This window comes from Pan troglodytes, chromosome 1 (assembly GCF_028858775.2).
Source record: "Pan troglodytes isolate AG18354 chromosome 1, NHGRI_mPanTro3-v2.0_pri, whole genome shotgun sequence".
In the NCBI taxonomy this organism is placed as follows: domain Eukaryota; kingdom Metazoa; phylum Chordata; class Mammalia; order Primates; family Hominidae; genus Pan; species Pan troglodytes.
In genome coordinates, this window is record NC_072398.2 from 214786868 (window position 1) to 214812779 (window position 25912).

The following is a 25912-nucleotide window of genomic DNA, read 5'->3' on the forward strand; positions in this document are numbered from 1 at the left end:
CAACCATTTCCTCATGCCCTTTCTCATCCCCCCTCCCACTAGTCTATCCCCAGGCGACCACCAACTATCACTATAGATTTGTTTGTATTTCGTGGAATTTTACACAAATGAAATTGTACAGTGTACATTCTTTCTGTCTGGCTTCGTTCACTCCACATGACTATTTGAGATTCATCTAGGTCGGGTGCGGTGGCTCAGCCTGTAATCCCAGCACTCTGGGAGGCTGAGGCGGGTGAATCACCTGAGGTCAGGAGTTCAAGACCAGCTTGGCCAACCTGGTGAAACCCCGTCTCTACTAAAAATATAAACATTAGCTGGGCATGGTGGCAGGTGCCTGTAGTCCCAGCTACTCGGGAGGCTGAGGCAGGAGAATCACTTGAACCTGGGAGGCGGAGGTTGCAGTGAGCTGAGATCATGCCAGTGCACTCCAGCCTGGAGAACAGAGTGAGACTCTGTCTCAAAAAAAAAAAAAAAAAAGGAGAGAGAGAAAGAGAAAGAAATTCATGTATTGTGTGTATCAACATGTTGTTCTTTTGGTTGCTCAGTAATATTTCCATTCTATGGATATACCATAATATACCACTTTTTTTTTTTTTTTTTTTTTGACATGGAGTCTCACCCTGTTGCCCAGGCTGGAGTGCAGGGGTGTGATCTTGGGTCACTGCAACCTCCACCTCCTGGGTTCAAGTGATCCTCCCACCTCAGCCTCCTGAGTGGCTGGGATTACAGGCACGTACCACCACGCCCAGCTAATTTTTGTGTTTTTAGTAGAGACAGGGTTTCACCATGTTGGCCAGGCTGGTCCTGAACTCCTAATCTCGTGTGATCCACCCACTTAGGCCTTTATTATTTTTTTTCAAGAGACAGAGTCTCACTCTGTCGCCCAGGCTGGAGTGCAGTGGTGTGATCATGGCTTACTGCAACCTCCACCTCCTGGGTTCAAGTGATTCTCATCCCTCAACCTCCCAAATAGCTGGGATTACAGACATGAGCCACCATGCGTAGCTAATTTTGTGTAGAGATAGAATTTCTCCATGTTGGCCAGGCTGGTCATGAATTCCTGACTTCAAGTGATCCACCTGCCCCTCAGCCTCCCAAAATTCTGGGATTGCAGGTGTGTACCACCACACCTGGCCAAAACCTCCTCTTTTTAAGGAGGCTCATGAAGGATTCTTGTTCTTTGAAGTATCCCTTGGAAAATCCCATTAAGGCTGAGCATGGTGACTGATGCCTGTAATCCCAGCACTTTGGGAGGCTGAGGCAGGAGGAATGCTTGAGCCCAGGAGTTCAAGACCAGCCTGAGCAACATAGTGAGACCTCATCTCTACCAAAAATTAAAAAATATCAGCCAGGCATGGTGACAGGTATTTGTAGTCCCAGCTACTTGGGAGGCTGAAGCAGGGGGATCCCTTGAGCTCAGGAGGTCAAGGCTACAATGAGCTGTGTTCTTGCCACTGCACTCCAGCCTGGGTGACAGAGTGAGACTTGTCTCAAAAAAAAAAAAAAAAAAAAAAATACACACACACACAAAGGAAAACCCTATTTAAAGGGGATCTTCTCAATTTTCCAGGCTCTCATTCCACTCCCATAGGGAAGTGTGGTTCTTTGGGTAGGCCACGCCTTCTCTGGGCTTCAATTTCCTCACCCCTCAAAATGTGGGAGTACCTGTGCTACCTTCTAGGGGCACTAGGAGAATTAAGTAAGATGATGCCTGAAGTGCTGGGACCCTAATAAGTGTGTAATAACTGGTCTCCAGTTCACCTGGAGCATTGAGGTTCACATGGGAACGAGGATGGAGCTCCCCAGCCGTGGTGTCCTTGTCCTTGATGGCTCCGGATATCAATCCACCCTCAGTCACCAGGCAGACATGGTGCAGCCAGCAGAGCCTTGCTGCCGCTTGGCCAGCCATGGCCAGCCACTGGGAGGCAAGCACCCCAAGGAGGCAGGTGTCCCACACATCAGGCCACAGGAGGCTCCGCCAGAGCCCAGCCCAGGGGGACATGGGGACAGCTCTCAGGAAGCAATGCCCCCAATGTCCGTCGTGGCTCCAGAGGAAAAGACAGTCAACCCCTTCCTGCCATCCATGCCTGGACCTAAAAAAGCAAAAGGAGGGTAAGTCATCATCCAGTGCCATCCCCTGCCCCCAATAAGGATGCTCTTCTGCTGAGTTTCAGGTGGGGTGAATTCTAGTCCAGACTGCTCCTGACCTGGTAGAGGACCTTGGGCAAGTCATGCTCCGCTGAGTCTCAATTTCCCCATCTGTGTAGTGGCTGGAATACCAGAATTCTTGGTTCCATGAGCCTGTATATATGAGGATGTGGGGACATAAGGAGCCCCCTGAGATGAGAAGGCCAAGGGGATGAGGCTGGGGTGGAACTGAGTGTCCTGGGGGCTGAGAGGGGAGGGCAGGGGGGCAAACCTTCAGCTGAGCGCTTCCCCTACCTGGGGGTTTCTCTTCTATTCAGGGGTGAGGCTGTGGAGACCCACCCAGCACCGGGGCCTCTTCCTCCACCAGTAAGTAGGGCCATAGGGGGAATGGGGACGAGCTGTGTAGGAGAAGGGCAGGGGGGATCAGGAGGAGGAAGAGGGCAGAAGCGGATGTGGCGCGTCAAACCCCTATTTGGAGTCAAACCAAGGAAGGTTAGTGTGGCTGTGTGTTAAAGTGCACATGGATGTGCACACGTGTGTGTGTGTGTGCCTGTGCCTGTGTGTATGCATGTGTGTGTATTCTGGGTGGGCATCAAGAATGCTCTTACACTCTGGAGCCCTTGGGTTCATCCCAGGTGGTGGCTTGTTCCACATCAGCATGGATTTCTTCCACCCATTTGCCCTCGGCCACAGCCACACAATCCAAAGCATCCCTGAACATCTGGGAGGCTTCCCCGACCCCTCCCAGCCATCCTTCCCTCCCCAAGCTCTGCCACTTCCTAGTTCTTTGACCTGACCAGGCAACCTGCAAATACACAGTCACTAGCATGCATGCCCTGCCAGCATCTGCCCTGTCTCATCCTGTTCTGTTCATTGGCAAAACCCCACCCTGGCTAAACTCACTCAGCCTTGTACCCATGTTGAGCAGCTTAATGCGGTTGGAGAACATCCTGTCTTATTGATGGGTTTCACTTTCAAGCATTAACCACTCATGTCAGATGCTGCCTGCAAGTCTCACTTTTCCTTGGCCACACCGCCCTCCCCTCCGCTCCAGGTCATCATTTCACAACAGCATCCCCCACGCCCCTCATCTCACTCATGTGTCACTGACAAACAGAAGCATCAGAAGAGAAGAAGCATCCCCAAACCCACCACCCTCCCTGCCTTGATTTGGCTGCAATGGGAGCTGTGAAGATGGGCCCCTGCTCCCATGGCTGTCTCCCCATTTATTCATTAGCTCTCGTCCCCTCCCCCCACCACATGATCCCTCTCTGCGTTACTACAGGACGATTCCATCAGCATACAAACATGGCTCAGCCTCCACAATATCAAAAGCTGCCTTTCTTTCTTTCCTTTTTTTTGAGACAGAGTCTCTGTTGCCCAGGCTGGAGTGCAGTGGTGTGATCACGGCTCACTGCAACCTCCACCTCCCGGGTTCAAGCTAGTCTCAGCCTCCTGAGTAGCTGGGACTACAGGCGTGCACAAACATACCTGGCGTCAAAAGCCGTCTTTCTTTGCTCCCCTTTGCAGCCCCATCCCTCAATAATTGTCCCCCTCACCTCCTCCGCTTGTCTTTTCTCAACACATCCCCATATGAGAGCTTTTATCGGGGTCGCCATAATCTCCATCTGGCTTATCAAATGGAAGAGCTCTGTCCTTACAGAGCCCACCTCGCAACAGCAGAAGACACAGTGGCTCCCTGTCTCCTCAATGCTGCCTTCTCCAGGCTCCGTGACAGCCCTACCTTGGTTCTCCTCCCATGTCACTAGCAACTCCTTCCCAGTCTCCCTCCCTAGTTCCTCCTCATCTTCTCCACCCTCGAGGCTCCACCCTCTGGTCTCCCATCTCCATTCTCTCCCTGGATGATCTCATTCAGTCCCTCTGATGATTCCCAAATCCATATCTTCAGGTGAGACTTTGCCTTTTTCTTTTTTTGAATTGACAGAGTCTCTGTTGCCCAGGCTGAAGTGCAGTGGCGCAATCTCAGCTCACTGCAACCTCTGTCTCTGAGGTTCAAGCAATTCTCTTGCCTCAGACTCCCGAGTAGGTGGGATTACAGGCAAGCACCACCTCACCCGGTTAATTTTTCTATTTTTAGTAAAGACGGGGTTTCACCATATTGGTCAGGCTGCTCTCGAACTCCTTACCTCCGGTGATCCGCCCGCCTCAGCCTCCCAAACTGCTGGGATCACAGGCGTGAGCCACCATGCCCAGCCATAGACCTTGCCTTTAAATTCCATGTTCATATATCCAATGGCCTGCTTGAATTCCCTCTGGCTGGCTAATTCACTTCTCAAACATGACCACAGCAGTCTTCTTCAGCCCAGCAAATGACACTGCCTTTCTCACCCAAGGGGCTCATGCAACCCAGCTCAAAATCACCTCTGATTCCTCCTTTTCCCTCTATAATCCTTTCACGTGTCAACAAGCCCTGTTTAGTGCTACCTACAAAATAAATCCTGAATCCGTCCCTTCCTTCCACTCCCTCTTTCATTACCCTAGTCCAAGCCTCATCTTCTTAGAATAAGATCCAAAATCTTCACCAAGAGCCATAAAGCCCTATGTCTAGCCACTCTGGTCTAACCTCCAGCCCTTGAATATGCTAAGCCTAGTCTCACCCCAGGGCCTTTGAATGTTCCTGTGCCTGAACTCCTCTTCATAGACAGTCTTACGGCTCTCTTGAGTCGTTCACTTTCAATTTCGACATCAGTTTTTCCACAAGGCCTTCCCTGGCCAGCCATCTCAAGGAGCCTGTCAGCCACACTCAGCCTATCACATTGTCCTGTTTTATTGTCTTTGTAGTACTTTCTCCCTCCGACATTATCTTTAAGTTGCCAACCTATTCATTATCTAGAACGCAAGCTCCCTGAGGGCAGCCTTGCTAGTTGACTTACTCCTCTATGCTTTGTGCCTCAAACAATGCCCAGCACGTGGTAGGTACTCAACAGGAATGTGTTGAATAAATGAATGGATGGGAATAAGATGAGGTACCTCTCCAGACTAGTGAGAAGTCAGATGAGAAATAAGAACTAGGCTGGATGCAGTGGCTTATGCCTGTAATCCAAGCACTTTGGGAGGCCGAGGCAAGTGGATCACCTGAGGTCAGGGGTTCAAGACCAGCCTGGCCAAAATACAAAAATTAGTGGGGCATGGTGGCGTGCACCTGTAGTCCCAGCTACTTTGGAGGCTGAGGCAGGAGAGTCACTTGAACCCGTGAGGCAGAGGATGCAGTGAGCCAAGATAGCGCCACTGCACTTCAGCCTGAGAAACAGAGCAAGACTCTGTCTTGGAAAAAAAAAAAAAGAGAGGATATGGTGGCTCACGCTTGTAATCCCAGCACTTTGGGAGGCTGAGGCAGGAGGATCACGAGGTCAGGAGATCGAGACCATCCTGGCTAACAAGGTGAAACCGCTTCTCTACTAAAAATACAAAAAAATTAGCTGGGCATGGTGGCGGGCACCTGTAGTCCCAGCTACTTGGGAGGCTGAGGCAGGAGAATGGCGTGAACCCAGGAGGCAGAGCTTCCAGTGAGCCGAGATCACGCCACTGCACTCCGGCCTGGGCGACAGAGCGAGACTCCGTCTCAAAAAAAATAAAAATAAAAAAAAGAGAGAGAGAAATAAGAACTATTCCTTGCCTGTGTGTTTCTGCCTTTTACCCCATCCCTACCCCATGCAAAGCGTGGGCTGGATACTGTGGGGGAGAAGAGGAGAGGGCACAATTTAGCTCTGCAAGTACAGACTGAGTGTCTGTGGCATACCAGGCCCAGTGCTTGGAGAGAAAGGACAAGGAAAGCCGGGGAGGGCCCCTGCTCCCTGCTCTGGAGGATGCAGCTGAGCTGGTGGCACCACAAGAGATGAGAGGTCCTGGACAGGAAGTCCTGCAGGCACTCAGAGGAGCCCTGGGGCCAGCAGGTAGCTTTCTGGAGAGGGAGGACTGATATTAGGCCATACGGAGGGAACGGAATACGGACAGAGCCAGGGAGTAGAAAGGGCACCCAGGGCCAGGTGCAGTGAGTGGCTCACGCCTGTAATCCCAACACTTTAGGAGGCTGAGGTGGGCGGATCACCTGAGGTCAGTAGTTCAAGACCAACCAGGTCAACATGGTGAAACCCCATCTCTATTAAAAACACAAAAAATGGCCGGGCACGGTGACTCATGCCTGTAATCCCAGCACTTTGGGAGGCCGAGGTGGGCGGATCACCTGAGGTCAGGAGTTCGAGACCAGCTTGGCCAACATGGGGAAAAAAAACCCGTGTCTACTAAAAATACAAAAAAATTAGCCAGGCGTGGTGGCAGGTGCCTGTAATCCCAGCTATTCAGGAGAGAATCGCTTGAACCTGGGAGGCAGAGGTTGCAGTGAGCCAAGATCGTGCCATCGCACTCCAGCCTGGGGAACAAGAGCGAGACTTTGTCTCAAAAAAAAAAAAAGCCCACAAAAAAATTAGCTGGGCGTGGTGGCAGGCACCTGTAGTACCAGCTACTTGGGAGGCTGAGGCAGGAGAATCATTTGAACCCAGGAGGCAGAGGCTGCAGTGAGCCAAGATCTTGCCATTGCACTCTAGCCTAGGCAGAGTGCAATGTTTTTTGCACTCTGGACGGAGTTTTGAAACTCCGTCTCAAAAAAAAAAAGGCAAAGAAAAGAAAGGGCAGCCAGGCAGCAGACCCATCACAAGGAAAGTTACAGAGATGGGAAGGAAGGTGAATGAAAAGTGACGATGGAGAGGGCCATCATCTGGGCCTCGTGGGACAAGCATATTGGATACAATGGACAGAGCGGCTGAAAAGCTAGACTGGCTGTGATATGAAGCCTCCAGGATGTGAGGCAGGCTCACTGTGTACTGGTTACCAACTTGTCTTGAGTCCAGTGAGGCAGAATACCCATGCATACATGTTATAAAAGTGAGTTTATTACTAAAGATGGGCAACAAAGGACAATAGAAGCCTAGGATCCACTGTGAGCCTGGGCCCCAAGGCTCAGGAAAGCTGTCTGGGGCAGAGGGAGTCTTGTCTGCGTGTGCCGCACTTGCTGAGGGACCGCAGAAAGCAGCCCACCCTGGGTTTTATACATCAAGGTGACATGATTTGCTGGGCTAAAGCCTTGAAGGCCATCCTATTTCTGGGGCTCAGGGGAGTGGAACAGATCCTGGGGTGTTCCAGCCAGTCCCTCCCTATCTTAGGATATTGCATTCCCACCACATTCTTTTTTTTTTTTTTGAGATGGAGTCTCTCTCTGTCGCCCAGGCTGGAGTGCTGTAGTGGTGTGATCTCAGCTCACTGCAACCTCCACCTCCCGGGTTCAAGCAATTCTCCCGCCTCAGCCTCCCGAGTAGCTGAGATTACAGGCATATACCACCACGTGTGGCTAATTTTTGTATTTTTAATAGAGACAGAGTTTCGCCATGTTGGCCAGGCTGGTCTTGAACTCCTGACCTCAAATGATCCACCCGCCTCAGCTTCCCAAAGTGCTGGGATTACAGGCATGAGCCACCGTGCCCGGCCCCCACCACATTCTTTAACTGTGTAATCTTCAGAACTACAAGTGAGAAATGAGAGAGAACTGGGTGGGTCCGAGGCCCACCTGCACCAGAGACCCATCCTGCACAGTCATGGAGTGAAGCATTTGGCCTTAGCACTTCAATGACACTCTTAACACCTTGCAAAAAGCTGGGCCTAGGAAGAAATACTAGACTAGAGCACCCCGAGGCTGGGCACTAGGCACCCCTGTACCCACGTGACTGCACTTGTGGCACAGATGGATGAAGGGATGGGTGTGACAGTCACAGGGAGCCCCTGCAGGCTCGGGGGTAGCAGAGCAGTGACAGAAGAGCTGCACAGACGTCAATGCAGTGGCCTGTTCAGGACACCTGGTGCCAGGTGGAAGGGGCTCAGAGAAGGCAGAAGGAGGAATCCAGGTGTGTGAGGGTTGGAGAAGCTGGAGGGAAAGATGTCAGGGCCTTGGCACCATCGTTCACCCACAGGCTGAGCGCCTGCTGGGAGCAAAACTTGGTGCTGGATCCTGAAATAATAGGAGACATTTGGCCGGGTGTGGTGGCTCACGCCTGTAATCCCAGCACTCTGGGAGGCCGAGGTGGGCGGATCACAAGGTCAGGAGATCGAGACCATCCTGGCTAACATGGTGAAACCCCGTCTCTACTAAAAATACAAAAATTAGCCGGGCATGGTGGCGGGCGCCTGTAGTCCCAGCTACTCAGGAGGCTGAGGCAGGAGAATGGCGTGAACCCGGGAGGCGGAGCTTGCAGTGAGCTGAGATCACACTAACACACTCCAGCCTGGGTGACAGAGCGAGACTCCGTCTCTAAAAAAGAATAATAATAATAATAATAGGAGACATTCTGAGACAGACTTCTACCCACCTTGGGGCTCAGAGTCTGTATCTGCAACAGGGGCAGAGGCCCCAGACTTTGGAAGCCCTGTAGTCCCCAGAGGGCCATGGGGAGTCCCCGGAGGGCCATGATGACAGTGAGGCTGGATTCATGGCCACCATCTTGGGCCCCAATATCACAATGGAGCAGGAGCCCCAGAACTGATTTTTTTTTTTTGAGGGTCACATTCTGCCGCCCAGAGTGCTAGAGTGCAGTGGCACAATCTTGGCTCACTGCAACCTCCGCCTCCTGGGCTCAAGTGATCCTCCCACCTTAGCCCCTTCAAGTAGCTGATAGTACAGGCGCGAGCCATCATGCCTGGCTAATTTTTGTATTTTCTGTAGAGACAGGGTCCCACCATGTTGCCCAGGCTCTTCTCGAACTCCTGAGCTCAAGCGATCCACCTGCCTCAGCATCCGAAAGTGTTAGGATTACAGGCATGAGCCACTGCGCCTGGCCCAGAACTGCTTTTAATTGCTAGTTTGTTTTAGGCTTGACAGAAATTGAGCATTTGCCCTTAATTCAGGAAAACAATTAAAGGAGTCTTCGACATGGGAAAATGGGTCTCTTTTCTAGGCTGTCAGAATACTCAACTAGAATCTTTTTTTTTTTTTTTTTTTTGAGATGAGGTTTCGCTCTTGTTGCCCAGGCTAAAGTGCAATGGTGTGATCTCGGCTCACCTCAACCTCCGCCTCCCAGGTTTAAGCGATTCTCCTGCCTCAGCCTTCCCGAGTAGCTGGGATTACAGGCATGCGAACAACCCCAGCTAATTTTGTATTTTTAGCAGAGACGGGGCTTCTCCATGTTGGTCAGGCTGGTCTCGATCTCCCAACCTCAGGTGATCTGCCTGCCTCAGCCTCCCAGAGTGCTGGGATTACAGGCGTGAGCCACCGCGCCCGTCCAGCTATGATTATTTTCAACCGTACTGTTTGCTGAGCGTTTACTCTGTCCAAGTGCATTATTTACATTATCTTGCTTCTCAGACGTCACTGAGAAAACTGAAATAATCAGTGTTTAGTTAACATACATGTTGAGGACAACATACCAAAAACAGTTGTGAAACTGGGGATTTCATGGTGAATGGAGCTTGTGACCTAGTTGGCAGAAAGTCTAGACCATTAACATGTAAATAAATAAATACAGTTTAGGCTGGGTGCGGTGGCTCACGCCTGTAATCCCAACACTTTGAGTGGCTGAGGTGGGCAGATCACTTGAGGCCAGGAATTCAAGACCAGCCGAGGCAACATGGTAAAACCCTGTCTCCACTAAAAATACAAAAAAATTAGCCAGGCTGTGGTGGCGCACATCTGTGATCCCACCTACTCGGGAGGCTGAGGCACGAGAATCACTTGAACCCGGGAGGCGGAGGTTGCAGTGAGCCAAGATTGCACCACTGCACTCCAGCCTGGGCAACAGAGCGAGACTCTGTCCCAAAAAAATAAAAAAAAAAAGAACTCTAGGCTCACACTCATCAGGACGACTGCTATAAACAAGAAAAAAAAAACCAGAAAATAACAAGTGTTGACAAGGATGTGGAGAAACTGGAACATCTGTGTACTGCTGGTGGGAATGTGAAATGGTACAGCTACTGTGGTAAACAGTATGATAGGCTGGGCATGGTGGCTCACACCTGTAATCCCAGCACTTTGGGAGGCCGAGGCAGGCAGATCGCTTGAGGTCAGGAGTTCAAGACCAGCCTGGCCAATATAGCGAAACCCTCTCTCTACTAAAAATACAAAAATTAGCCAGGCATGGTGGCACGCACCTGTAGTCCCAGCTACTCCAGAGGCTGAGGCAGGAGAATCGCTTGAACCTGGGAGGTGGAGGTTGCGGTGAGCCAAGATCACGCCATTGTACTCCAGCCTGGGCAACAAGAGTGAAACTCTGTCTCAAAAAAGAAAAGAAAAGAAAAGAAAAAGAAGAGAAGAGAAAGATGGTAGTTCCTCAGAAAATTAAAGATAGAATTACTATATGATGCTGAAACTCCATTTCTGGGTATATACCCCAGAGAACTGAAAGCAGGGTCTCAAGGAGATCTTTGTACACCCATGTTCATAGCAGTGTTATTCACAACGGATAACAGATGAAAGCAACTCAAGTGTCCATTGACAGATGAATGGATATGCCAAATGTGGTCTGTACGTACAATAGACTATTATTCAGCCTTAAAAAGGGAGGAAATTCTGACACATGCTGCCACATGGATGAGCTTTGAGGATGTTATGCTAAGTGAAATAAGCCAGTCACAAAAACACAAAGCAATTCTGCTTATATGAGATTCTTAGTCAAATCTGTAGAGACAGGAGGTGGAAATGGTAGTTGCCAGGGCCCGGGGGAGTGGTGATGGGAGGTTATTATTTAATGGATATGGAGTTTCTGTTCTACAAGATGAAAAGACCAGCCTGGGCAACATAGCAGGACCCTGTCTCTAAAAAAAAAAATCGTTGGCCGGGCGTGGTGGCTCACGCCTATAATCCCAGCACTTTGGGAGGCCAAGGCGGGCGGATCAAGAGGTCAGGAGATCCAGGCCATCCTGGCCAACATGGTGAAACCCTGTCTCTACTAAAATACAAAAAACTAGCCGGGTATGGTAGTGCACACCTGTAGTCCCAGCTACTCAGGAGGCTGAGGCAGGGGAATTGCTCAAACCCTGGAGGTTGCAGTGAGCCAAGATCACGCCACCACACTCCAGCCTGGCGACAGAGCAAGACTTTATCTAAAAAAAGAAAGAAAGAAAGAAAGAAAGAAAGAAAGAAAGAAAGAAAGAAAGAAAGAAAGGAAGGAAATCGTTAAGTTGGTAAATGTGGCTGGATATGGTGGCTCATGCCTGTAATCCCAGCACTTTTGGAGGCCGAGGCAGGCAGATCACCTGAGGTCAGGAGTTCGAGACCAGTTTGGCCAACATGGTAAAATGCTGTCTCTACTAAAAATACAAAAATTAGCCGGGCCTGGTGGTACACACCTGTGATCCCAGCTACTTGGGAGGCTGAGGCAGGAGAATTGCTTGAACACGGGAGGCAGCGGTTGCAGTGAGCCAAGATCGTGCCACTACCCTCCAGCCTGGGCAACAGAGTGAGACTCTGTCTCAAAACAAACAAACAAAGATGGTAAATGTTACGTGTATGTTATCACAGAAAAAAAAAGTTGGAAAAGAATAAAAGGACTCTAGGTCTGGGGCCTGAGCCACCAGGGGTGTCATGAAGTGAGACACGAGCCTGGGTAGCAGCAGATGAGAGGAACCTGGGGTCTCTGCTTTGGTCCTGTTCTAGACACCCAAGAAGAGATGTCAAGGAGGACGTCTGGTATTAGGAAGGACAAAGAAATGTGAGGAAAATGGAGTCATGGGCAGCAGGATGACTTTTAGGGAGGGAGGGAGTCCAGAGCAGGGGAAGGACTGAGGACAAATCCCTGCGTCTCTGCAACACTGAGAAATGGAGCACAAGTGAGGGGGAGCCAGCACCGGAGGCAGGGGCAGAGCAGCCAGTGAGGGGCGGGAGTCTAGAGAAGGGAGCATTTCCAGAAGGACAGAGTGAATGGGCATCTGTGTCTAATGCTGCCAAGGGGTCAACTCAGATGAAGGCAGAGATCTGACCGTGGCATGGCGAGAGCAGCTTTGGGGAGTGCTGGGCAGAGCCTGATTGGAGATGGAAGTGGGGAGTCAGGACAGCCAACGCTTTCAAGGAATTTTGCAATAGAAGGGGAGCAGAGAACTGGGATGATCAGGGGTGGGGTGGTATCAGGAGACTTTGTTTTGTTCTTTTTTTTTTTTTTTTTTTTTGAGACAGAGTCTTGCTCTGTCACCCAGGCTGGAGTGCAATGGCACGGTCTCGGCTCACTGCAACCTCTGCCTCCTGGGTTCATGCCATTCTCCTGCCTCAGCCTCCTTAGTAGCTGGAACTACAGGCACCTGCCACCACACCCGGCGAATTTTTTGTATTTTTAGTAGAGACGGGGTTTCACTATGTTAGTCAAGATGGTCTCGATCTCCTGACCTTGTGATCCGCCTGCCTCGGCCTCCCAAAGTGCTGGGATTACAGGCGTGAGCCACCTTGCCCGGCCTGTTTTGTTCTTAAAGAAGGAAGATTAGCCGGTTTTGGTGGCACACATCTGTAATCCCAGCACTTTGGGAGGCTGAGGTAGGAGGATCATTTGGGCCAAGGGTTTTGAGACCAGCCTGGGCAAGACAAGACCCTGTCTCTACAAAAAATTAAAATATTAGCCAGGCCTGGTGGTGAGCACCTGTAGTCCCAGCTACTTGGGAGGCTGAGGTGGGATTATCTCTTGAGTCCAGGAATTCAAGGTGGCAGTGAGCTGAGATCGTGTCACTGCCTTCCAGCCTGGGCAACAAAACGAGACCCTATTTCTTTCAAAATAAAAGAGGGAAGATGATAATATATTTACATGCTGATAGGAGTAATCTGGTGGGGAAAGCGAAGTTGATAACTTAGGAAGAGAGAGTGTGTGGTAAGCACAGTATCTTTGATTGGGAGAAAAGCCTGGCCTGGCAAGAGGCAGAATGGGGACAGCCAGTCCCTCTGAGGGGAGGGAACAGGTGCAAGAGAGACTGGGGTTGCTGAGTGAATGAGAAGTGGGTGTACAGGAATAAAAGAGGCAGCCAAGATCCTGCCCTCATATTGCTTACCTTCTGGTCAGGAGGGCAGACAACAGGCATGAACAAAGCCAAGTGGTGGGACCAGGAGTAACTCACTCAAGACCATGGCTCAGCCGGGCGCGGTGGAACACGCTTGTCATCCCAGCACTTTGGGAGGGCAAGGCGGAGGATCACTTGAGGTCAGGAGTTCCAGACCAGCCTGGGCAACATGGTGAAACCCTGTCTCTACAAAAAATACAAAGATTAGGCCGGGTGCAGTGGCTCATGCCTGTAATCCCAGCACTTTGGGAGGCTGAGGCAGGCAAATCATGTGAGGTCAGGAGTTGGAGACCAGCCTGGCCAACGTGGCAAAACCCCATCTCTGCTAAAAATATAAAAATTAGCTGGGCATGGTGGTGCACACCTGCAGTCCCAGCCACTTAGGAGGCTGAGACAGGAGAATCGCTTGAACCTGGGAGGTGGAGGTTGCTGTGAGCCAAGATCACACCACTGCACTCCAGCCTGGGCAACAGAGCAAGGCTTCGTCTCAAAAAAAAAAAAAAAAAAAAAAAAAAGATTAGCTGGGCGTTGTAGTGCGCGGCTGTAGTCCCAGCTTCTCTGGAGGCTGAGGTGGGAGGATCACTCGAGCCTGGAAGGTCAAGGCTGCAATGAGCTGAGATCACACCACTGCACTCCAGCCTGAGTGACAGAGTAAAACCCTGTCTCAAAAAAAAAAAATACAGCTCACTTGGATGTGGCAAGTCAAGTGTTGGGGAGGACGTGGGGCAGGAGCACAGTGGGGTGCATGTGAGATTTGGGGTACATCCTCCAAAGGCTCAGAGGGTAAGGGGCAGTCTGAGGATCTCTGGAGAGGGGATGGCAGGGAGGAGATTTGTGGGACACTCTGGCCCACTAGAGGCCTCCTGGATCCCCTCCCCTATCCCCAGGAGGTGAGGGACATTGGAGAGAGGCAGGAGCCAGACCGTGCGCAGCAGCAGCCTCAGAAGCCCGCGGTGGCTGCAGGGACACAGAGCCTCGGGAACTTCCGGCAGGGCTTCATGAAGTGCTTGCTGGAGGTGGAGAAAATGGAGGCCTCCCATCGGAGAGCCTCGAAGGCCCGGTCCCAGACAGCCCAGAAGTCGCCCAGGACCCTGACCCCGGTGCCCACCTCAGCTCCAAGCCTGCCTCAGACCCCTGCCTCGGTCCCTGCCAGCGGCCCATCGTGGGCCCGGCTGCCAGCTCCCGGGCCAGAACCTGCCCCCATGGGAGCCCCGGTCCCCACCTCCATGCCTTGCCCTGTCCTGCTGGGCCCTGCCCTGGACCTGGGCTGGAGAAGGATGGAACTCTTGCACCAGAGCAGCGAGAGAACCCTGAGCTACGCCAAGGCGCGGTAGGAGCCCCCGCTGCTCACCCGCCCGCTCCTGAAAGGCCCCAAGATCAGAGCCTTGTCCCGGATGCAGGTCCCTGTCCCTGCACCTGCCTGTTCCCTCGTGTGTCCCCCTCTCTCCATTTCTCCTCATGTGTCTCCTCTCCGCATCTCCCATGTCTCTGCCTCCTCTCCCACTTCTGACCCCTTTTCTAACTCCCCCGAAAGGGTCTCCCTCTAGTCACCTCTCCTCTGTCCCACTTCTCCTCTGGATCTCCTTTTTCCTGCCATTCTTGATCTCTCCGGGCTCCCCAAAGCCTCCCCCACGACCTCCTCCTGCAGGCTCCCCCAACCCCTCCCCTAGCTATCAGCAGGGTGGGCAGCCGGATGTTGCCCTGGGTCGGGGTTCTGTCCTCTGCAGGCAGGAGCTGGAAGAGCAGAGCCTCCAAAAGCTTTATCAAAACCGGGAGAAGTCCGAGGAGCAACTGACCCTGAAGCAAGAGGAAGGTGAGGGCAGGGAGGTCAGGGAGGTCCCAGCACAGGCAGGACCCTTGGTCCTTGGGGGTTTATAGGCGCAGGGCGGACTGGGGTGCTTTCCAGATCACACGGCTGCCGCCATGTGTAGCAGACCCAGCAGGGGTTTTCTGCACTTGGCCTATGGGGCAGGGCAGGGTAGGGGATTGGCTCCAGCTCACAAAGCTGCTGGGTTGGGGGGGCCAGAACTCATGCTGGGTCTTTTTTTTTTTTTTTGAGACAGAGTCTCGCTCTGTCACCCAGGCTGGAGTGCAGTGGTGCGATCTCAGCTCACTGCAACATCTGCCTCCAGGGTTCAAGCGATTCTCCTACCTCAACCTCCTGAATAGCTAAGATTACAGATGTGTGACATCACGCCCGGCTAATTTTTGTATTTTTAGTAGAGACAGAGTTTCACCATGTTGGCCAGGCTGGTCTCGAACTCCTGAACTCAAGTGATCCACCCACCTCAGCCTCCCAAAGTCTGGAATTACAGGCGTGAGCCACCGCGCCCAGCCTCGTGCTAGGTCTTCTGACTCGAAGTCCAGCACCCTCCCTGTGCCAGAGCTGCCTCTCTGAGAGAATGACAGATGCCCTGCACAGTGCTTTCGGTTTTGGAATAGTTTCTCCTTCCCTTAACCCAAGCCTGCTCTATTGGTCCTCTTCAGAGCACCCTGGATGGGAGACAGGGCTCCAGGAGCCCTGCCCATCCTAGATGGTCCCTCACCATTAAACAAGGCCACCAGCCTAAACATGTACCCCATTCCCACTGCATCTCACCTTCACCAAAAAGTTAAAAAGTTCTGAACACCTACCCTGCTCTCTATTGTCCTCAGGAAGGGGCCCTGTGACCCCACTCCCCCATCACCCTGGCCCTAGAAGAATGGATGTACATCCTCCTTCCATCCCCTACTCCTCCCCAAAGCCTGCAACCCTCTTGGCCACAGCGGCCCCTTCCTCTGTCTTCGCTGGATGCTCTCACTAGCTCCCTGTGACCCCATCCTTGAAGTTCACCCCTTTTAGTATTAAAACCCTCTACCAGGGCTGGGCACAGTGGCTCATGCCTATAATCCCAGCACTTTGGGAGCCTGAGGCAGGAGGATCGCTTGAGGCCAGGAGTTCAAGACTAGCCTAAGCAACATAGTAAGACCCCCACATCTACAAAAAATTTAAAAATTAGCTGGACATGGTAGCATAAGCCTGTAGTCCCAGCTACCCAGGAGGCTGAGGTGGGAGGATCACTTGAGCTCAGGAGTTCGAGGTTATGGTGGGCTACGATTATGCCACTACACTCCAGCCTGGGCGACAGAGCAAGACCCTGTCTCTTAAAAATAAAATAATATACAACTCCAACCGGGAGCAGTGGTTCACACCTGTAATCCCAGCACTTTGGGAGGCTTAGGCGGGTGGATCACGAGGTCAGGAGTTCGAGACCAGCCTGACCAACATGGTGAAACCCTGTCTCTACTAAAAATACAAAAATTAGCCCGGTGTGGTGGTGGGCACCTGAAATCCCAGCTACTCAGGGTGCTGAGGCACGAGAATCGCTTGAACCTGGGAAGTGGAGGTTGCAGTGAGCCAAGATCGCGCTACTGCACTCCAGCCTGGGTGACAGAGAGAGACTCCGTCTCAAAAATAATAATAGTAATAGTAATAATAATAATGAGATACAACTCCCTAGCCACCTTCCTAAGTGCAGCTCTCCCTGCCCCACCTCCTTGAGCAGTTCATGAACAACATGCCACTTTGACTCAGAGACTCAAGGTCCCACAGCTCCCAATCCCTGTCTGGTAATTAAAGGGCCAACTGCCCTGCCTCCAGTGGCTCAAACCACCAGGCATTCTGAGCGATCACACCTGCTTCTGAGAGTTGCTCTGGTTTTTCCTTCTGTGGTGTGCCTGCGCACGACAGGTCACCACGTGCCCCAACACCAATCCTAGCTCCACCTCTTCCCTACCATTCAGCGCTGTTTGTCAGAGACTTCCAGGCTAACAGAGGCTATTGTGTGCCAGCACTGAGTTCATAGAATACTTCCAAGAGGGTGCCCTGTTGTCATGGCCATCGTACAGATATGGATATAGAGGCTCACATGAATGCAGCAGCCTGCCCATGCCCACCATCCCAGTCAGCACGGGCTGCCTTAACAAAGGACCGCAGACTGGATGGTTGAAACAGCAGACATTTCTTTTGTCACAGGCTGGAAGTCCAAGATCAGGGGGTCGGCAGGTTGCTTTCTTCTGTGGCCTCCCTGCTTGGCCTCCAGACAGCTGTCTTCTCACTGTCCTCACATGGTCTTTCATCTGTGAATGGGCAACCCTGGTATCTCTGTGTGTGTCCAAATTTGCGTTTATTATTTATTTATTTATTTGAGACAGGGCCTTGTTCTGTCACCCAGCCTGGAATGCAGTCATGTGATCCTACCTCACTGCAGCCTCCACCTTCGGGGATCAAGTAATCCTTCCACCTCAGCCTCCTGAGTAGCTGGGACTACAGGCATGTGCCACTGTGGCTGGCTAATTTCTAAAATTTTTTGTAGAGATGGAGTCTCTTATGTTGCCCAGGCTGTTCTCGGACTCCCAGACTCAAGTGATTCTACTGCCTCAGCTTCCCAAAGTGCTGGGTAGATGGTGTAAGCCATCGCACCTAGCCCAAATTTTCTTTTTGTATGAGGACTCCAGTTGGATTGGATTAGGGCCCACCCTAAAGGCCTCTTTTTAACTTTCTCACCTCTTTAAAGGCCCTATCTTCAAACACAGGCACATTTGGAAGTACTGGAGTTAGGGCTTCAACATAAGAGCAATCCGGCTCATTAAATGGCAGAGCCAGGCCGGGCGCAGCGGCTCATGCCTGTAACTCCAGCACTTGGGGAGGCTGAGGCAGGAGAATCACATGAACCTGGGAGGCGGAGGTTGCAGTGTGCCAAGATTGCACCACTGTACTCCAGCCTGGGTGACAGAGTGAGACTCCATCTCACCAAAAAAAAAAAAAAAAAGAAAAGAAAAAAGGGCTGTGGGCCCCTTGACTCACTCTGCTGTCTATTCCATATCCAGGCCAAGGGTTTGGTTTGAGTGCCAACAGCTCAGCTAATTAGTGGCCTCCACTCAGTGCCAGTAGCCCACCCACTTTAGGGCACCCTACTATGTGCCAGACACTGGACTAGGCTCTTTACAGCCATGTTCTCAAAAGAGTAGAATGCTTATTCCTGTTGTAACAATGGGGAAACTGAGGCTCAGAGGTTAGATGACTGGACAGTTTTTCTGACTAAGTCTGTGCCCTAGACCTTGGTCACCTATCTGGATGGACAAGGTTGCAAGGATCGCTGCATTGTGTGGACCAGAGCAGAGGATGGGAAGGGTCTGAGAACGTCCCAGAGCAGCACCGATACAAAGGCCGTGTACTAGTCAGACTGTGTGGTGTCAGGTTTCTCAGCCCCATTGCAAAATCTGGGTTGGAGTCAATAGAGGGTCTTACTCTGTTGATCCAGCTGGAGTGCAGTGGTGTGATCATGGCTCACTGCTTCCTGGATCTCCTGGGCTCAAGGGATCCTACTGTCTGAGCCTCCCCAGTAGCTGGGACTACAGGTGCGCACCACCATGCCCAGTTTTTTGTTTTGTTTTTTTCATTTTTATTTTTAGTAGAGATAGGGTCTCCCTGTGTTGCCGTGGCTGGTCTTGAAATCCCAGGCTCAAGCAATCCTCCTATCTCAGCCTAGCTGAGTGTTGTAGCTGGGACAACAGTCATGCATCGCCACGCCCAGCTAAGTTTTGTATCTTTAGTAGAGATAGGGTTTCACCATGTTGGCCAGGCTGGTCTTGAACTCCTGGCCTCAGGTGATCTGCCTGCCTCGGCCTCCCAAAATGTTGGGATTACAGGCGTGAGCCAACGCACCCAGCTCTTTTCACTTTTGATGGTGGAGGAGGCTGGCAGGAGGGTGGTTGGGGTGATGGGATGAATGAGGGAAACAAGAAATGCCCCCACTCCACATAACCCTGCCCTCCCCACAGCCTTCCGCAGCTACTTTGAGATCTTCAATGGCCCTGGTGAGGTGGATGCACAGAGCCTGAAGAATATCCTGCTCCTAATGGGCTTCTCTGTGACGCCGGCCCAGGTGGAGGACGCCCTGATGAGTGCTGATGTCAATGGTGAGTGGCAGAGGGCTCCACTCTGCATCCCAGGCAGGGCCTGCTTCACTGGCTTGAAACCTGTGCAGTTGCATGAGGCTCTGCACCTAAAGGATCCTGTGCTTGGTTTAATGCTCTACTGTCACAGTCTAGAAATGCCTTTGTTGTTCTTGTTGAGACGAGGTCTGGTTCTGTTACTCAGGCTGAGTATAATGCTGTGATCCCTGCTCACCACAGCCTCGACCTCCTAGGCTCAAGCAATCCTGCCACCTCAGCCTCCTGAGTAACTGGGGCTATAGGCGCACTACCATGCCCAGCTAACTTTTTATTTTTTGTAGAGATGGAGTCTTTGTTGCCCGGGCTGGTCTCAAACTCCTGGACTCAAGGAATCTGCCTGCCTCAGCCTCTCAAAGTGCTGGGATTACAGGCGTGAGCCACCGTGCCCAACATCATAGAAATTCTTAACAATTTTTCTTTTTTTCCTTTTTTTGGTTTTTTTTGTTTTTGCAACAGAGTCTTGCTCTGTTGCCCAGGCTGGAGTGCAGTGGCACGATCTTGGCTCACTGCAACCTCCACGTCCCAGGTTCAAGCGATTCTCCTGCCTCAGCCTCCCAAGTAGCTGGGATTACAGGTGTGTGCCAACACTCCTAGCTAATTTTTGTATTTTTAGTAGAGACGGGGTTTCACCATGTTGGCCAGGTAGGTCTCGAACTCCTGACCTCAGGTGATCCACACACCTCAGCCTCCCAAAGTGCTGGGATTACAGGTCTGAGCAATTTCAGCTTGTACTTTCCTGTGTGCCCAATGTTTTCTGCATTGAGTATGCACTGCTTGATAATCAGACCCAGACAGTGACTTCTAATAACCACGCCTGGGCTGCAAGGCATGGACCTGCTCCGAAGGTCCCTGCCCACCCTACTCCTCTGGCCTCCACAGGAGATGGTCGTGTGGACTTCAAAGACTTCTTGGCTGTGATGACAGACACCAGGCGCTTCTTCTGCTCTGTGGGTGAGCAGGGATGAGCCCAGCGTAGTCAGAACTGGAGGAGGGGCTGGGAGGTTGGTTGCGGGGAGAGGAGAGGGCATTCAGGACGGCCCAGTGGTAACGGCAGCCGCTATCCCATGTCTCCAGAACAGAACGCCCTGTCGGACATGGCTCCCCACAACCCCCACACTCTACTCTTTGAGATCCTGTCCCTGCTGGTAGAGATGCTGGCCTTACCAGAGGCAGTCTTAGAGGAAATCACAAAGTGAGTGGGGCTCGTTGTTGGGGGTGAAGGGTTGTGGACACAGAGGTGGCATCTAGCATTTTGGCACTGAGAACTTTTGGTAGTTACAACTTTTAGTCACAAGTGAAAGAAACTGGAGGCTGAGGCACGAGAATCGCTTGAACCCACGAGGTGGAGGTTGCAGTGAGCTGAGATTGAGCCACTGCACTCCAGCCTGGGTGACAGAGTGAGACTCTGTCTCAAAAAAAAAAAAATGAAAAAAACTAGAATAAAACTAGCTTAAGCAAAAGGGGAATGTATGGCTCAAATCACTGGTTGGGTCCTCAGGTCTAGTGGGATCCCAGAGACCAAATGATACCAGTAAGGCTTTCTCTCTCCACCTATCCATGTCTGTGCGCACTGGCTTTGAGCTCAGCTAGGCTCTCCCTACAGAGGGAGGGATGGTAGCTGGCGGCCCCGTGCTTACACCCTCCTAGTGCAGCAAGAGGAATTCTTTCCTGCAGCATGCACTGAGCAGTCCCAGGAAAGGAATTTGATGGACCCTATCTGGGTCAGAAGACACAAAAGCCTCCACGTGTCTCCAGGGCAGGTGGGTGGGTAGGTAGTGGTTCATCTAAGGAAGAGATAGCCATAGGTGAAACAACATGAACATTCCAGGGCTAGAAGCAAAGGCGAAGGTAGAACAGTCCAGCTGACCTTCAAATAGCAATTTCAGGCCCTCATGCCTCAGAGGAGCCCGAGCCTCCATTTCCTGTCTTTGAAATGAACATATTTTAATGCTTGTTGCTCAATAAATGCTAGCTTTCAGGAGAGGTGGCCGGGTCTCGCTCTGTCGCCCAGGCTGGAGTGTAGTGATACAATTACGACTCACTGCAGCCTCGACCTCCTGGGCTCAATCGATCCTCCCACCTCAGTTTCCCGAGTAGCTGGGATTACAGGCGCGTGCCACCATGCCCGGCTTCCCAAAGTGCTGGGATTACAGGCATGAGCCACCACATCCAGCCAAAAGGCACTTTGTTGCTGGGCAAGATGGTGTGTGCCTGTAGTCTAGCTACTCAGGAGGCTCAAGGGGAAGGGCTGCTTGAGCCCGGGAGTTCGAGGCTGCAGTGAGCCATGATGGCACCACTGCACTCCAGCCTTGGTGACAGAACGAAAGTCCATCTCTTAAAAAAAAGAAAAGCCAGGCATGGTGGCTCATGCCTGTAATCCCAGCACTTTGGGAGGCCGTGGTGGGCGGATCACAAGGTCAGGAGATCGAGAGCATCCTGGCTAACACGGTGAAACCTCGTCTCTACTAAAAATACAAAAAATTAGCTGGGCGTGGTGGCGGGCGCCTGTAATCCCAGCTACTCGGGAGGCTGAGGCAGGAGAATGACGTGAACCCAGGAGGCGGAGGTTGCAGTGAGCTGAGATGCCACCACTGCACTCCAGCCTGGGCAACAAGAGCGAAACTCCATCTCAAAAAAAAAAAAAAAAAAAAAGAATGGCAGCTCAGAACTGCCAGGAGAAGAAAGGGAAAAGCCTGTATAGCTCATCTACTAACACCTTTGGCAAGGGTGCCCCACAGGTGCTTAACTCCCCGACACTTCTGGGTGTGTCAGAGAATCCCTGGGGCAGGAAGCAAGAGGCTCAGGCCTGAGGTGAGACCCGTAGGGTTGTCCCTGTGCAAAGCTAGTTGAAGCCTGTGTGAAAGTGGCCACTGCGGCACCCTTGGCCCACGGTGTTAGTAGACGGCTGGAGTAAGAGGTGGGGCTAAGGCTATGATACAGGGACCCTGTGTGGATGTCTCTTTCACCACTCTTTTCCAATCACTTAGAAGAGTGGCCAGGACACAGTGAACATTCAGTGAATACTTACTAAATGAATGATGTTGTAGTCTAGCGGGGGAAAAGGCAAGCAGTGAGTTAAGAAAATCAAGTGGGTTGCGGGCTATAATTGGGTAACTACAGGTTGCAGGGGGCCTCCAGCGGGAGCCTAGCTACTCTGTAGGGTAGGGGTGGGGATAGGACGGAGAAGATTTTCTGGAGCAGAGAGTCCTTAACTTGAAATCTGGAAGATGAGCAGGAGTTAATTGCACAGATAAGAACTTGCACATCTAAGTAAATGTATCAGTGATAAAATCATAGGTAATCATAGGTAATGCAGTGGCTCACGCCTGTAATCCCAACACTTTGGGAGGCCAAGATGTAAGGATTGCTTGAGGCAAGGAGTTTGTGACCAGCCTGGGCAACACAGCGAGACCACGTCTCTACACAAAATAAAAAAATCAGCTGGGTGTGGTGGTTGGTGCCTATGGTCCCAACTACTCAAGAGGCTAGGGCAGGATGATCAGTTGAGCCCAGGAGTTTGAGGCTGTAGTGAGGCCATGTTCACGCCACTGTACTCCTGCCTGGGTAACAGAGTGAGACTCTGTCTCCCCACCACGCCCCTCCCCAAAATAATAGGTAACATGTACAAAGCATTTTCCGTGTGCCAGACACCATGCTGCGTGCTTGATGGGCCTTGTTAATTCATCCTTGTTATTTAATCCTACGGCATGTGAACTGTCTGATCTGTTTTACCCAACGGAAACTTGAAGCTCAGAGAAGTCAAGTCACTTGCATTGACAGGGTAGAGAGAACCCCTTCCCTCCATTTTACACAGGGTGACTGAGGCCCAGAGCAGGGCAGTGACTTGCTCATGGTCACAGAAAGGGCTGAGCTCAGACTAGAATCCAGGTTTCCTGACTCCTAGGCTTGTGTTCCTGCTCCAGAGCTGGCCAGAGAGATAGGGGCTGAGGAGGAGAAGGGTGAATTAAACACAGCCAGGCTGAGATGGGTGGGCACTGCCTCCCCAGCTACTACCAGAAAAAGCTGAAGGAAGGCACCTGCAAGGCCCAGGAGATGGAAGCGGCCGTAGGCCGGCTGCGGTTGCAGAAGAAGCTTCTCTACAACCCCCAGCAAGAAGAGAGCTCAGAAGTTCCAGAACGAAAGGTGCTCAGTATCCTGAGCCGGCTGAAGCAGCAGAACTATGGTGAGGGCCCTGGGCAGGGTGGGATGGGCTAGGGTTGGGGCTTTGCTCTCTTGCCCATCTGGTCTCCTTTCCTTGGACCCTCAGGCAGCCAGGCCAAGGGAGCTGAGAGGCCAGTTTCCCACTTCGGGCTTAACTGTGTACATCAGAAAACAGGCTGATAATCACTATTTTCCATCCAGGCCTATGACAATGGCCTCCTGCGTTGGACTCCTCCCCTCCTGCCTTAGCCTGAGCACAGGTTGGTCCCATGAGCCAGGACTGAGAAAGAACAGCTGTAGAGATTAGCAATCCCAGCTCACTGTTTATTGAGTGCCCACTGTGCTAGGCCCTTTGCAGATGCTCTAGAATTTAATACTCATAATCATGTATTTACCCCATTTTACAGATTAGAAAAATGAAACTGACCCGGGCACAGTGGCTCACACCTGTAATCCCAGCACTTTGGGAGGCCGAGGTGGGCGGATCACCTGAGGTCAGAAGTTCGAGACCATCCTGGCCAACATGGTGAAACCCCATCTCTAAAAAATTAGCCAGGTGTGGTGGCAAGCACCGGTAATCCCAGCTACTCTGGAGGCTGAGGCTGGAGAATCGCTTGAACCCGGGAGATGGAGGTTGCAGTGAGCCGAGATCACGCCATTGCACTCCAGCCTGGGGGACAAGAGCAAAACTCTGTCTCAAAAAAAAAAAGAAAAATGAAACTGATAAAGTTCAGCAATTTGCCCAATGCCCCTAGCTAGTGTTTTGGAAAGGGGAGTTTATATCCAGGTCTGACCCCAAAATCTATGCTCTTTCCACTGGGCAAGCCTGCCTCCCTTCCCCCAGGTACCATTTATTAGACTCCTACTATGTGCCAAGTAACAGGATAGGAGCTTTGCAGTCTTTCTAGAGCATGCCTACTAGACTTTGCCAGCACCCATCACAAAGTCCTCTGCTCCTTGTTAAGCTGTCACCAGCTCTTATTCTGTGTGCAGCACTGAGCTGAGTGCTTTGCATATATTTCTCCTTTAATCCTCATCATCAACTTTTGTGAGGTGGGTACCACTATCACCTCCAGCTCAGAAGCTTAGAGAGGTTAAGTGACTTGCCCCAAACCACTCAGGTCATTATGTAGCAACGCCAGGATTTCACTTGAATCTGCCTGCTTCCCAAGGCTGGGCATGCTGTGAAGCATTCCCCCTTCTGCCTCCTTCTTCACCAGCTCCCAACCTGCAGAGCCCCTATGCCCAGGTGCCCTGCATCCTGCTCTGCCCACGGCTGGACAAGAAGATGGTCCGTAGGCAGCCGAGCAACCACTATGCACTAGACCAGTGCACACCCCCTGGCCTGGATCCTGATATCCGCAGCCCCTTCTTCCAGTCAGGATCTCAAGGAAACAGGTAGGTGCCCAGAGAAAGGGCCCCAGCCCAGGCCCTTCCAGATTCTTCCTTAAGAGGCCCCTGGCCTAATGCCTGGGAATCCATCTTTCTAAGAGATCATACCTGAGAGGCTGCTTGCTCCAGGGAGGAGAAAGGGTAAAAGGCGAAGAAGACAAACCTTTGTTGAGGGCCTGTGTACCCAGCAGATTGTTCCACTGAAGCCAGAGTGCTTCTGCTTTCCTGTGTCCAGGACTCAGTGGCACCTAACTGAGTACTCTGAGTTCCCTATGGTTCCATATTAGGACTAGCAGACTGTGCACCTGGGCAGAGGGGAACGTCTCCTGCAGCAGTCCCCCTCCAGGCCGCTGGGGAAGGGAGCTCTGGACTTGGAATCAGGCCCCTAAGCCCAACTGCTGGTTCCACCATTTCTGAGGGGAGGCCTCCTCTCTCTCCTCACTTGGGCATGCACAGATGGCTCGTATACTGGCAGATAGGGAAAGGGCCACATGTCTCCCACCCTTCTGCCCTACTCCTCTCCCCAGGGAACACAACTCTGACAGCAGAAAGTGGCTCAGCTCTGTGCCAGCTCGAACCCACTGACCCTCTGGAGGCCTGACTCTAGGCAGCTGCTCAAGGCCTGCAGACAGATGGGCCACCAGGCAGAAGCTGCTGCTGGGATTTGCTTTTGTGGCCTGGTGAGCTAATAAACACCAATAACTTCAGCCTCTGTGCCTCTTGCCAAGAAAGGCCCTCAAGTTGTCACCCAGCCACCACTGGGCTCTCAGAGTGCAGGGTTCCACCTCAAAGCCCTGCCCGGGGTTGGGGTTTCTGCTACAGGTGCCCCTGCTTGCAGTCTTGACCTTCTGTGCCTTCTCAAAGCACAGGGCTAGGCCTCTCCTCAGGTGAGCACATCCCCCTCTGGACTGGGAGCCCCACAAAAGCAGCCATTCTCTCTCTCCACTGGCTCTAAGACAGGCCCTGTGGAAGAGCAGGAGGTGGCCTCTGCATGCTCCCCCGACAGAGCCCCAGGACCCAGGGCTCTCATTCTCTGGGAGCCCCAAGAGGGGTGGGTCCTTTCCCCTCAACCCACATACCACCCGGCCTCGTGTTTTACCAAAGACAGTCTTTTCCTGGGACTGGGCAGAGGGAAACCCCCCAGGGTTAAATAAGCGGCCACAGCAAGAGGTAGAGG

General features: G+C 52.0%; 1 protein-coding gene and 1 long non-coding RNA gene across 4 annotated transcripts in view; one reads left to right on the top strand and one right to left on the bottom strand.

Moving 5' to 3' along the window:
- Positions 1–25816, top strand: part of SPATA21 (spermatogenesis associated 21) — a 41157-nt gene extending 15341 nt beyond the window's left edge. Inside the window, exons 4-13 of one of the 3 annotated variants that reach the window (XM_016954857.3) lie at positions 1829–2112; positions 2466–2514; positions 14073–14515; positions 14913–14998; positions 19009–19146; positions 20062–20133; positions 20257–20374; positions 23190–23365; positions 24564–24741; positions 25263–25816. In XM_016954857.3, the coding sequence (XP_016810346.1) occupies positions 1829–2112; positions 2466–2514; positions 14073–14515; positions 14913–14998; positions 19009–19146; positions 20062–20133; positions 20257–20374; positions 23190–23365; positions 24564–24741; positions 25263–25320 (1602 nt within the window). In that variant the 3' untranslated portion in view covers positions 25321–25816. Of the gene's footprint in view, positions 1–1828; positions 2113–2465; positions 2515–13250; positions 13326–14072; positions 14516–14912; positions 14999–19008; positions 19147–20061; positions 20134–20256; positions 20375–23189; positions 23366–24563; positions 24742–25262 lie in introns of those variants that run through there. The other 2 variants (XM_024356615.2, XM_024356611.2) reach the window with 2 other exon arrangements.
- LOC129136524 (uncharacterized) lies at positions 2006–19011 on the bottom strand. Its single transcript, XR_008538271.2, has 4 exons — positions 16861–19011; positions 13177–13371; positions 2208–2301; positions 2006–2093 (listed from the first exon to the last, which is right to left on the bottom strand). It is a non-coding gene; the product is annotated as an uncharacterized LOC129136524 (long non-coding RNA).
- Positions 25817–25912: the final 96 nt, after the last annotated feature.